Below are 12,595 nucleotides of genomic sequence, written 5' to 3' on the forward strand. Positions count from 1 at the left end.
CACTGTCGCCTCGACAACAGGTTCTCGATTCTCTTGGATCGATACCATTTCCGTTCACGATAGTTACGAACACGATCAATGTGTTCGTCACACTCACTGCACGCGCAATTTCAAAGACTCAAAGATTCCACGATCGATAATACCCGTCGATCGAGCGCACGCATTCCGCTCGTTCCGTTGACCCGTCAAACCCGATCGCTCGATCTTAATTTCCACTCGGGTTACACGGGGCCCGATGAAGCCACTCAGGCCGCGCATCGATCGCAAAACATCTCGCGTCGCATTATCATACCCGGCGCGAAAATGGCTCGATCGTTGGCAACTCGTTCCCAGATGGTAATTACCGGCAATTTGAACGACACCAGCCGCGACGCGGCCAGATCTCTCGCGAGGTACCGCGAGCAGTTTCGTTCCGTGTGGTCCACGCCGTTCGACGGAGCCCGTAATCGTCGATCCTCGCATAAACGAGGCCTCGAGAGCCGCAAGAAAACCGTGGGGGAGAGGTTCTCGTTGCTACGCCGCCGGCCCACACGGGCCACGGAAGATTAACATAGAGATGAGGTCGCCCTCGGTCTTTTCCGCGTGAGTTATGTCCCCGTGATCGCGAGTACGCGCGCTTCCGCCGTCCCAAGCGTCGGCTCGCCTAAGCAGTTGAATCGCGTTGCATTAAGCATCGCGTCATAAAGCGGGGCTGCTCGTTACGGGTCTGCTTTTATCGTCGACAACGCGGACGGCACTGCTCCCGGGGAACGATACGTTTCGCTCGTTTCTCACCGGGAACGGGAGACGTACCGATCATTTGATTACCCGTGCCTCCATTGTAGCCGTCTCCAGGAATAATTGCCACTCGACTCGACGGTAGTTACGGGAGGAGTAAAAAAAAAATAGAGAAGGGGAAGAAGGAAGAAAAAAGAGTCGTTGAAACGGAACGATACTCTTGTTCGGAATTGGAGCGGACCGCGAGCTACTCGAACAATTTCACGGGGCCGGGATTCCTGGAGGGAATCGCTACGGATTGTCCGTGCTCGAGGAGGTCTCAGAGAGTCACTGGTTACGGTTAATCCAGGTGGGACGGTATGCATCTTCGGACGTGGGTAGAGCGTGGCACGCGTCGTTCGCGAGCACCGTAATTGATGATCGTCGGAGAGGAGAAAGCGGATAAACGGGGGACCACGTGGGTGGAGAACGCTGTTCGAGTGTCCCTGCGTTCGCGATCGACTCGCGTCCAAGTTCGTGGCCGTCGATTGTGTAATACAATAACTCGCGGGAATCGAGAATCGAGAATTCCCGGTCGAAGAAACGGGAGAGTAACATCGATGGCGCTGACGAAACGATGGAAATGCGAGGCGGTCGATGTCGTTAGCCGCGCGACGGTTGTTTGGAAACAGCAATGGCCATCTTCCTGCGTCACGTTGGTCGCGAGCGGCTATTCGCGTGCGTTGGTCGAGTTTGTATCACTTAACAGACGGACACGGGTGCTCGGCGAGCAGAGGCTAATGCTGAAATAATGCGACACTGGTCGATGCTCGCCGCACGCGTGTGCAAACCGAAAACGCAAATGCCAGTCCCCTGCGGACAGCCAGCCCGCCTACGCTCGACGATTTCTGATCGGGCGTGTCGATGCTCTCCACGGGCCAACGCACCACCGAACGTAGCCCACGAAGCTCGCTCTCTCGTTTCGTCGTTCGCGATTGAACGTTGCTCGTGGATTTCTCTATCGACTGATCGCTGGAAAATTGTTCCTTCGTCACTTTGTACAGGAGAAACGTTAGGCGTCGGCGCAGACGTTTCGCGACTTTTTCCATGCTTTTCCGTTGGCGTTCGTTAACGAGCGTGCTTGCGTAATTACCGCCGTGGGACCTGGCGAAACTTGCGAGCAGTCGTTTTCGTCGAGGTACGTCGAACGAGATTAACGTCGCTCCAGCGGTGGTTGGTCGAGGGTATTGGATTCCTGGTTCGCGTAATTGTTGGTCGACACCAGCCATAAGCGGCAGAAGGAAACGCGTCGATGGAATTGTACTTTACGGTTCAAGGGTCTGGCTAGGTTTTTCCCTATTTACGTGTCTCGTACAGGTAGCGGTGAACTTTGAAGCTCGTCGAATCACCGTTGCGCGTGAATGTTTGAAAAGTTCGCTGCTCGCTCTGTAGCAAGTAACGATGGATGCAGGTAACGCGACGAAACGAAATATCGTGGCATAATTAATGCCCGAAGTTCCTGGCGTCGAATCGCGCGTCAGAATCTCGAGACGTTCCAAATTAATCTCGTCTACTTTCGCCTCCGCCCGGAAGAGCCGTTGCTCGCTCGTTCCTCATCCCTTCGTCGCGAGCCACGGCTCCCTGAAACTCGCTTCGAAACTCGCGGATGGTTCGCGTCGCGGACCGATGCGCGCGTAGGAGAGATTTGCCTCTTTATTTTTCAAACGATTATCCGACCGTTTCGACCGTCAACGGCCCGGGAGAAAGTGGATTAACGCAATTTCCGCGACGTCCCGAGGTTGGTCCGCGCTAATCTGATTACTTAACGTCGGGACTTGAACAAGGCCGGCTCGCGGGCACGGCCAACTTTCCCGCGGGATTAAAACGGGTTAATTTAAACTTACCAACGAAGGGCGTCGTGGCCCAAGGACGACGATCCACTCGAACGACACTTTTCGAGCCCCCCGGCCAAACGCACCCCCTACGCGACTCGCTATCCACCCTCCACGCTCGACTTTCATCTAATCGCGTTCGATCTTAGCCACCTTCGTTACTACGTTGCTTGATTTACGGATCGTTCGTCACGTTACCCCAAAATCTGGCCAACAAATCGCGCGAAACGTCGAAGACGATTCCACGTTGAATCGGTCACGGTGATCCGCGCCGCGGAACGAAACGCGCTCGTTTCTCAGCCAGAGTACATTAAACGAACCCAGCCGGCCCATAAATAGCAGCCACGGCGACATTCGTTTCGGGAGGAACGGCGAAACGCGGTGGATTTCGTTCGTGGACGAGGGGGGTGCGCCGTTGGCGACGTTATGAAATTTCGCGGGACGCGGTTCGCGAAATCTAACCCCCGCCACCCTCTTCTGTCTCGTCGACCTTCCGCCTGTACTCCTGCTGGTATCGCGGCTCTCTGCGTGCACTTTTTTTCCAGGGCCACACCGCGCCAACCCCGTCACGCGGCGAACATATTCCGCCGCGTAGGCTCGCCGGGGTTTTCATAATGAAATTACCGCCCCATGTCAGCTGCGGGAGGACACGGTTTTACGCGCTCGTTCTACCTCGTAGCCGACAGCTGGATACGCTCGAAAAAAAAATCACCCCTGTTCGTGGTTCCCGAGCAGTTCAGGGTCGCTCGAACGCGTCGAAAATTCTTACCAGGATCCAGGATGATTTATGAGTATTCGCCGCGACTTTGCAATTCCTGCTGGCGAGAATTACCGAACAAGCACCGGAGAAACGTTCGTATCAACGTTTATACGTAACGACGCGATCTGCATATTTTATCCGGAATTAATTTGCGCATTTTCTCGCGGCACGAGCCGGCGAGCACGGTTCCCAGGACTCGTGTTTCCCCGCGTACGCGTAAAGATCGGTAACCTAATAACGATAATTACTGCAGGCGGCGCGCGTCCACGTTTTTATTTACAGGATACCTGCGAGCGATCGTCCCACGCGTAACCAGTTTTTTTCACCCGCGCAATCCTCTTATCTCCACGGCGCGGTGGTTTATAGCAACGTTTAATTAATGCAATAATTACGAGTACGCGTAACGTAACCCCGCTCCCTGTATCCCGGACGCGCAACTACACCCACGGTTATTTATTCACTAGCCATCGCGTCGTACTTTCGAATCGCTCTTCCCTCCGTCAGAATTAGTCGCCACGGGTCCAGCTCGTTGCGCCCGCCGGTATATTCGTATTTATTAGCGCAGCGCGTGGAACGCGCCGCGTACGCGTGCTGAACCGCGCGGTTTTTTTCGGGACGGCCACTCTCGAGCGCACAATTTCATTAGAGGCGACGTGCATTTCCCTGTTTCCGGCGCATCACTTCTAATTCCGGTTCCAGGCCGAAATTTTCGTCCGCGACCCGCTTCGAGTTCGGCCTCGAGCTGGCCCTCGTCGTCGCTGTCCTGGCTATTTCGAGAGGTGGGCCAGCTCCTCGCACTGGCTCCCGCGGACGTCGAGATTTATCGGCGCGAAATCGCGCGTCGCGCTTCCAATTAACCCTCGAATAAATTCCTGCCCGTGTCGGACATTGTTCCGCGCCTTGGTTCTCGAGACAATAGAAGACGCATCGTTCGTGTTCTACGGAAACTAGCTAACCGCGTTTCTTTCTTCTCTGGTTCCTTTTTTTCCCCCGCTCGCTCGAACCAGCTCGAATTAACTTCTCGATTTTTCCGCCTCTTGTCTTCACGGATCGCCCCGTCTCGCGCAGCTTCGATTTTCGATTGGAAACCGCGCGAGCCGCTGGATCTATCTCTAGACAACCGAGTCTCCCGCCTCTCGCGAACGCCAGACAACGTTTTCGTATCCGCGAAAAGCCTCAATCCCGGCGAGATCCCCGCCGAAAGGCGAATATTTAACGCGGCGTAGACGCGGTTCCCTGTTCGCCTGGAAAATACCGATAGGCTCCGCGAGACGGCATTGTGGCGTCTCCGCCAGCCATTGAATCCTCCGTCTACACCCGCCATCCCCTATCCTCCTTTTGTACGATTTTTGATCCGCGGTTTCTCCGTCGCGCGAGGAATCCACCGACAATACTGCCGGATAATACACCCCTACCCTTAGAAACGTTCAATTTTCCAGACAAATTTAGCGAGGCGTCGAAACCCGCCGCAAAAAGTGTCGCAATTTTTTTTCTCGATCACGATCATCCGTGCGATATCGCGAGTCGCGTTTTAAAATCGTGACTATTCGAAATCGCGAGGCGTAACCGTGGGTTTCCTCGTCCCGTACGAGCGCGAACGCAACGCCGGTCGAGGAGGCCAGCGGTGGTAGAAACGCGTGAAACGGGATGCGATCCATTCCGCGTCTACGGAGACACGGAGAGGGATTGTATCGGGTAGAATTAAATAAAAATCACGGGAACTGGAGATTTGGCTCGCTGGGAGAGCCGTAGCCGGAAACGAGATGAGCGCTTCAACGGCGCTCGCTTCGCTGCTCGTCCGCGTTCCGCTCTGCATGCGAATGAGAAGGGGTGGTTGGGCTTCGAGGAGCGCTGGAACACCGTGGCGGTGGTTCCAGCGTCGCTCCAGCCGAGCTGGAATATCGGCCGAGCCAAGAAACGGAACGGAAGGAAGGCTGCATTTATTAAACTGAACGCGGACGTGTTCCTCTCCTCCTTCCTTCGACTTCATTCACCGTTCGTTCCTCCAGCATTTCTCGATCCACCCTCCCTCTTCGTCTACACGCTTTTCTCAGGCCCTGGGTCGTCGCTCGGGAAATAGTGGCCGAATATTCTTTTCACCGGCGATGTTCTCGCTCCTTTCATCGATTCGTCCGCCATTTACATAGTTTCGCTCGCGTCTCGAGCGGAACCGAGGCTTGGCCGCCGTTTCCACGCTTCCCCGACGGATCAACGGGACCAGAGGGGAGGGGGGAACGCTTTCTTATTGCCTCGAACTGCCGACGATTCGAGTTAAACGGTCGTCCCGTTTTTTACCGCAACAAGGTTCGAGTCTGTTTTGCTACGCGCTAATGGAGTATCCTTCTTGCGGCTCTTTTTTCCTCGACTCTCTTCGCTTGTCAGCTCGAACGAGCAGCTACCAGTAGACAAGTGTTCCCCGAGGATGCGAACGCTTCGCCTGGGGAGCGCGGTTACACAGGACACGCTTGTACGTATTCATGCTCCCCCTTTTAGCGAAAACACAAGACCGACATCGATGAGAATAATCGAATAAAAGAAGCTCTTCCTTCATTCTCCACGTCAAAGATCATCTACCTGTCTCTGTATCGATTAAAAAGCGTATCGAGCACAGTGGAGGCCTCGTTTATTCGCCTCTGAATGACGTACGCCGCGTATCATCCCGCTGGAACGTCGCGGAGTCGTGGCTTGCGTGGAGGTCGAAACAATTAATCAACGGAATACAATCGTGTGTGCCCCGGATAGGCGGATGGGGTGCTGGCTGACAGACGAACCGTTGGCGTGACTGATTCATTATGGAGCTGTAATTAAGTCCCAGTATTAGCATACCGACTAGGTGGGGACCGTTCAACAGCCACTCTGCAACGACTGCTCGAGAACGACTCGCACCCAAAGCTGCTCCGCGGTGGGTGCACGCGTGTGGCGAACAGAAAGAACCAACCGCTTACTCTCGATTCAGAGTCACACCGCTCAGGGTGCTCTCCTCGTACGTATTCCTTGGTCACCAGCCATTAGGACCAGCAGACACGTATCTCTTAATTAGCCGAGCGAAATCCACTCTACGTTATCATTTTAACCCCTCGCTGGGAACTTTCTCGGTCAGCCGGTATTTCTTTCTCCGTCCCCCACTTTTTCCTCCTTTTGCAAGTCAACGAGTCGCCAGACTGGTCCGCACCGGTCGCGTTCCTCGCCTAGACCACCGACTGTTTTCCCTCGACGATACCCGTTGCTAACGAGTTTATCTGAGCGGCGAACCCTCGTTGTCCCTTCCGTTTCGTGGCTTCTCTTTGCTTCCTTTTCTTTCTTTTTTTTGCTCTCTCCTCCCTTCTGCTCGTTCTTCAGCACCCTCTGTCTTCGTCCCTCGCTGGAAAGATCGTTTGGCCAGCGTACGATCGCGGTTCCACGGGGGTAACGAGATTTCCACGGCGCCCCCTTGGATTGTTTTCCACGCGCCGGCGTTTCGCGGCGTCTACGCTGGCTGGCCAATGGTGTACACCTGCACAGAAATACATACTTACATACATATATATACACACGTAACTCGGTTTCGAGGGTCCCTGGGAAATCCGTTCGACCGGCGAGTAACTCGCAGCCGAGCGAGGAACAGAGGAGCGGTCGAAAAAATCAATGCCGCGGCGCTGGCTCGCGTGCGAGCGGAAAAGAGGAAGAATAAATTACCGAGACGCTGGAAGAGATAAAGGCTGGCGTGCTCGCGGAGCCGATTAATAGTTCTGTCAATAAGATTAATCGAGCGTTGATTTTCCGTGTGGTTTTCAGCACGCTGAGGTGGAGGATGGAGGAGCTGGAGACGCTGGAGAGCACGGAGTGCCCCGAGTGCCCCGGGCCACCCCCTGAGTTCCGGTTGCCGCCACCCCCTCGGCCGCCGTTCCTCACTGACGGCACCTTTTGCTCGGAGGAGCCGCTCACCGAGATCGAAGATTGCGTCGCCATTCCGGTGAGTTCGATCCGCCTGGTTATCTCAGTCGTTACTTCTGCCACGTTTCGCGAATCCTCTCCCCCTCCCCCTCGCGAAATTCTCCAGTTGCTCCAACTAAACAGATATCGTGTGTAATGTACTGTTACGAGCCCCTGGCTACGCCACCGCAATCCACAAAACGGCGAGACCCAGTTACGTCGCTGCAGATTCGGCTGGACGATCGATCTCGAGCCAACGTTGCTTTCGAACTCGTCCCCTTCTGACGCTAACGCGCGAGTTTCGAGTTACGCGCGCGATTTGTGGACTTTCAAGGAGTCCCTGCAGCTGGCGAAAGGGACCGTTCGCGGCAAGGGATAATCGGATTCGCGGTACGCGATACTCGCATAGCAAGGAGAGAAAAAAAAAGAGTGGCTGGGAAGCAAAGACTCTGTTCAAGCTCGAGAACTTTTTACTTTAATCTTTGGAGCGACTTTACCGCGGATTGGGTACGAGTTCGTTAATTCTTGATACCACTTCCGTTTCGCATTCATAACTCTCCAGTTCGATGGCGGCTTACGTCGACTCCCTTCGGCCAATCCATCTTTGAGAAACTTCTCGGACTCGCGCCGCGTACGAAGTATTCTCAAGTGTAATCCGCGTGCCTCGTGCTCTTCGAGTATCGCATCTGACCCGCGATGGACTGTTTAAAAAAAGCGCCAAACACTCTGTACTCTTTCGAGTCAATTTTAAAGGTCACACGATGATTCGTGCGGAAATTCGTCGAGTCTAATCACCTCTGTGTGATGTGATCGAAGTCTCGACAAATTCTTGAACGCAGAGACCCCCAAAAGGGGGTGGAAACAGGTGGTAGAAAAAAATCCTGTCGAAGAAACGAACGTCGCCCTGTTGACTCGCCTCGATTCCCATCGAAATGACGCGAATTTAAGGCTGGATAAATTCCACAGCTCCTTATCAACCGATTGAAAATTGTATCGCGAACGCGAGGGGTAGAAACGAGTTCGAGTAACTTCCTTACCACGGGAAACGATCCGTTGATAAACGCGTGATCGTCGAAGAAAAGGAAACGATCGTGGTAATAATTCCGCGAGTTCGAACCATCGTCGAGGACGTCCGTCTTTTGGAGGAAGCGCAACTTTTCCTATATCGTGCCGCGGAGGGTTAAGAGATGAAGTAAGAAATACAACTATTAGCGGCGATGCGGAGGCACGTATACGCGGTCCAACTTTTCTCTTGGCTCGAAGCGATCCGGAAGATGGGCAAAGAATTCCAATTAAAGTAGCTCGACCGATATTCCCCGTTCGTATACCGCGAGGGGGCGGTCGCGAGGGGTGGCTGGCGGCTCTGGCGTGTCGCAACTTTCGAATAAGTTGCCGCGCGCGGGGTCGCGGCGACGGACCTTTAAAATTCTCCGCGGATCGTGGCCGCGGACGTCGCAGGACTTTATTTTTCCCGGCCAGTGGCTCCATTAATTCCCGTCCACCCGTTTTATTACAACTGTCGCGCGTCCACGGCATTCAGAAAGATTCTCTCGCCTCTGAAAGGAGACAGGGCGCGATAATTTCGACCACTGATCGTTTCGATCAATTAAAACGAGCTGAAACGTCCGACAGCCGGCTCGTTATCAAAGTATCGCCGAGTTTTACTGTACGCCTCTCTGAAATTCCATTCGCGTCGCGAGGTGGACTCTAGCGCGGATTACTCTCAGCCTCGCGCTCGCTCGTTAGGTTTTATCGTCGCGCAAATCGTTGGACGGGACCCGGTTGTGGAGCTGGCGCAAAAACCGGGAGCAACGCGAAGGAGGAACGAGGATCGTCGGGGCGGATGTTAAAAGTGAGGCCAGTCTGGAAGAATAATCGGCTGTGCCCTGGTTGCCGTAGAAATCGAGAGATCCAGAGAGAGAGAGAGAGAGAGCGTTTCCCCCTTTGCAGACGTGGCGAACGGAAGAGAGGGTCGTGGAAACGCGCGGCGCGCGCGGCGCTGTTTCTGTTATTGTCTTTAGCGGCCCGTTAAAAAACCGTATTTACCCCTGACAGGCGCCATCGGTCTGCCAGCGCCTCTTCCTTTTCGCCTCCCTTCTTCGCGTTCAGCCGCCGCGCTTTTTCCAACCGCGACGACCCGTGGCCGGATAAAAACAGCCGGGCCCTATTAATAGAGAACACGTGTCCTGGGTAGCGTCGTCAACCCGGCTACCCATTATCGCCCAGCGATTTTACATCATTACGCGTAATTGGAGAATCGCCCCACCCCTGGCTCTCTCGCGAGATTTATCGCTCGCCTCGTCTCGATTAAAGGGTCGGATATTTCGCGAGGATCGCGGGTCACGGCGGTGGGCCGCGTTTGAACGCGAGACGGGGCCGTCTAAATCCGTCTAAAATTCCCCCCCCCCCCCCCACCCGTTATTTACAACGGCGAACGGCCGTTCGAAATTTCTAATTTCGCGCCGCTCGCGTTCTATTAAATTACTTTAATATCGAGCAGTGTCTTGCAGCGCGCGAGGGTTTAATCTAAAATGATTATTTAGCCCGCGACGTGTACGCGACCGACCGCAGAACGGAAAGAGGGGGTGGTTACGGTTTCGCGCTGCGCATGCAAATCCCGTGAGTTTCGAAGGAAAGCACCGCTCTCTGGTTTTTGCGCCCTCCCGTCTGGCTTTACGGGGGTGTTAAACGCATCGAGCGTCCTTAATTGAATTCTCTCTCTTTCCCGCCGCCGCCTCCTTCTCGACGCGTCCCACCCCTTCGAGGGAGAAGCTCTAACTACCGAAATTGCAGCAAACATTTTGTTTATCCCCCCACTGCTCCTTGACCGAGCTCCCAACGCCCTCGAAATTGGGACAACGAGCGCTCCTCGTCTCTCACGACCGTCTGACGTCGCACCCTTTTCCGTTTCAACCTTCGATCCGCGGAGGCGTCGCCACTTTTACCCTCCGTCTTTATCCGGCAACGATCCGCCGATTTGTCCTGAGAATTATATCGCCACTCTCCCTCTCGAACAGACTTCCACCCTCGCTCGACATCTGCCAGCGAAATTACGTCTTTCTCCACGATGGGCGTCTCAGAGGGTCGCGTACAAGAAGCGTTGCTTCTGAAGAACTTCGCCTGGGTATCGTATCGTAAGAGACACGGGCAGATAGAGATAAGCGAGGGGATGAATTAAAGGGATGGAGGTAGAGGACGAGCGAGCGCAGGATGACGGTAATTAAAGAGAGGTGTATAGTTCGCGCAAGTTTATTAGACGATATATAACGCGTGTTCATTAAAACTACCCCTTTTCACTGTTTATTCGAGTCGTCTCGCGGGACGAAAGCAATACCTCTCATCAAACTACTCAGCTGTGCCGTGCAATCGCTATCATTTCGATATTTATCCATCGACGATCGAAACGCGTCCAAATCCTCCTCGCAATGAAAGTTTAGATCAACTCGCCAGTATAATGCGACGACTGCGACCAATTGTCCAATGTTTGCGTTTGAATTATGTCTGCGCGAGATTGCAATATACATCTGACGGTGGAAGTGCTCAAGGGTGCGGGATTGCGAAACTTGCGGCTCAAAGGGGGGAAAGTCGAGAGCCCCAGGGCTGGTCGAGGTGAAGAAACTACCTGCAAGAGTCCGCGACGAAATCGGATTCCGGCGCGAGTTCGTTTCTCTTTCGCCAGCCTTCGATCGCTCGACGGTGGGGCGTCGAAAGAACGGCGGAAGAACGGAGGGGTGTGCGGAAACGACGCGAAGGGTGAGTCGTCGGTGATAACGTTCCTGCGTCACGGGGCGAGGTCTCTTTATTACGCCTGGGAATCCGCTTTGTTTCTGTCGGCGCAGCTCGTGAGAGCGGCGCGGAAGAATCGCGCGCCGCGGGGGTTGGTCGAGGAAAAGGACGCGAACGAAAGACGAGCAGAGGGTGAAAGAATGCCGTCGTTGCCACCCAGGCGCGGCGGAAGTTTCTCGCGACGACCGTGCGCGTATAATCCAACGGATGAACGCAAAAAAGGAGAAAAAAAAGGGGAACCTGGCTTGGAAAATGGGAAGGAAGAAGGTAGTTATTGCGGCGGGTCCTCAGCGGCGCAGGCGGAGGCGTCCTCCGCTCTGCGGGCGCCTGTATCGTCGCAGCCACGGTTAATTACAGCACGAGCGGAATTGGTTTCGTTTATCGAGGCGGGCTCGATCGCTGAACGTATCGTTATCGATGCCAGACGTCGACGTCCTCTTCCTGGATATCGACAGAGGAGAGGAGTACCCTCGTCCGGATTATCTCGAAACGATTGTGTCTCTCTCCTCTTTCGTCGATAGCCCGGATTTCCTGCCAGTCCGCCCGGGGTACCGCGTCCTGGAACTGGTTTGCCTATCGCAATAACCACTGCTTCCTCTGGCTGTGCGTTCGCGAGTCCACGATAATTCCCTGGTTCCTCGATACGGACAATAACGGTTCGGTTTATGGACGACGAAGGCCCTTTTTCGATCTCTAATGCGAGCCTGCGAGCCTCGACGCGAACGAGGAAAGCGGGAGGAGGCGTCGCCGCGTCGGTTCCATCGGGCAGTTATTAAGCCGGGCATTAAAACTCCATTAGCATCGCTCTGAGGCGAGATACGCGGGGAACACACGCATCGTGCCGTGAAAATGGCCGTTGAAGAATCGCGAAATTATGCGGAAACGAGCAGGAGGCAGCCGGGGCGGGTCGCGAAGATCCTTTGATCCCAGGCAAAAGGACCCGCGCCCTCCTGGCTTCTGGTCCGGAGGAGTTCCGCGCGACGCGAGGGATGAAACGGTTGAAACTCGGGCGGACAGTTGCCGCGCGCTTTGTAACCCCGCGCGCTGATTTATTCCGCTCGTTCTTCCACGGGCCGCGTAATATTTTTCAACTTCCACGGCGTATCATCGCGGTCAGAGATTCCGCGAGGTCCTCCTTTGCGCTCTTCAATCCCGATCCCTGTCGCAACCACTCGCTCCACCCAGAGTCGTGCAAACGAACGTGTCCTCCGTCGAGATGTCGCAATTAAAAAATTCTTCAAGCGTGGCTTTGCGAGGCTTCTTTCCACGCTCGACGACCAAACGGAGGAAGAACGCGAAACCGCTTCGCCTCGTCCGACGCGGTTTTACGTCCGCTCGGTAGAAATCAGTTTCCCGTGGTTGCTCGCCGCTCGAGAGGCGCGGCGCGCGTCGTTCAATCATCCCAGTAACCGGACGAGAACCTGCTCGCCATCAACGAAAGAAAACCGCGACGTTCGAAGGAAGTCGTCCCCCAGATCGTTCATTTTTCATCGCGATAAGTCTAGTCCCAGCGAGAGCCAGCTGGCGTGGCTGTTAAATGGCGCTCGAA

General features: G+C 54.7%; 1 protein-coding gene across 2 annotated transcripts in view; it reads left to right on the plus strand.

Moving 5' to 3' along the window:
• Window positions 1-12,595, plus strand: part of Pxb (putative Hedgehog signaling attenuator pxb) — a 212,474-nt gene that overhangs the window by 156,553 nt on the left and 43,326 nt on the right. For both annotated transcript variants that reach the window (XM_076902042.1, XM_076902034.1), the window contains exon 2: window positions 7,123-7,300. In XM_076902042.1, the coding sequence (XP_076758157.1) occupies window positions 7,139-7,300 (162 nt within the window). In that variant the 5' untranslated portion in view covers window positions 7,123-7,138. The remainder of the gene's footprint in view (window positions 1-7,122; window positions 7,301-12,595) is intronic.

The sequence above is a fragment of the Xylocopa sonorina genome, chromosome 1, assembly GCF_050948175.1.
Source record: "Xylocopa sonorina isolate GNS202 chromosome 1, iyXylSono1_principal, whole genome shotgun sequence".
NCBI classification, from domain to species: Eukaryota; Metazoa; Arthropoda; class Insecta; order Hymenoptera; family Apidae; genus Xylocopa; species Xylocopa sonorina.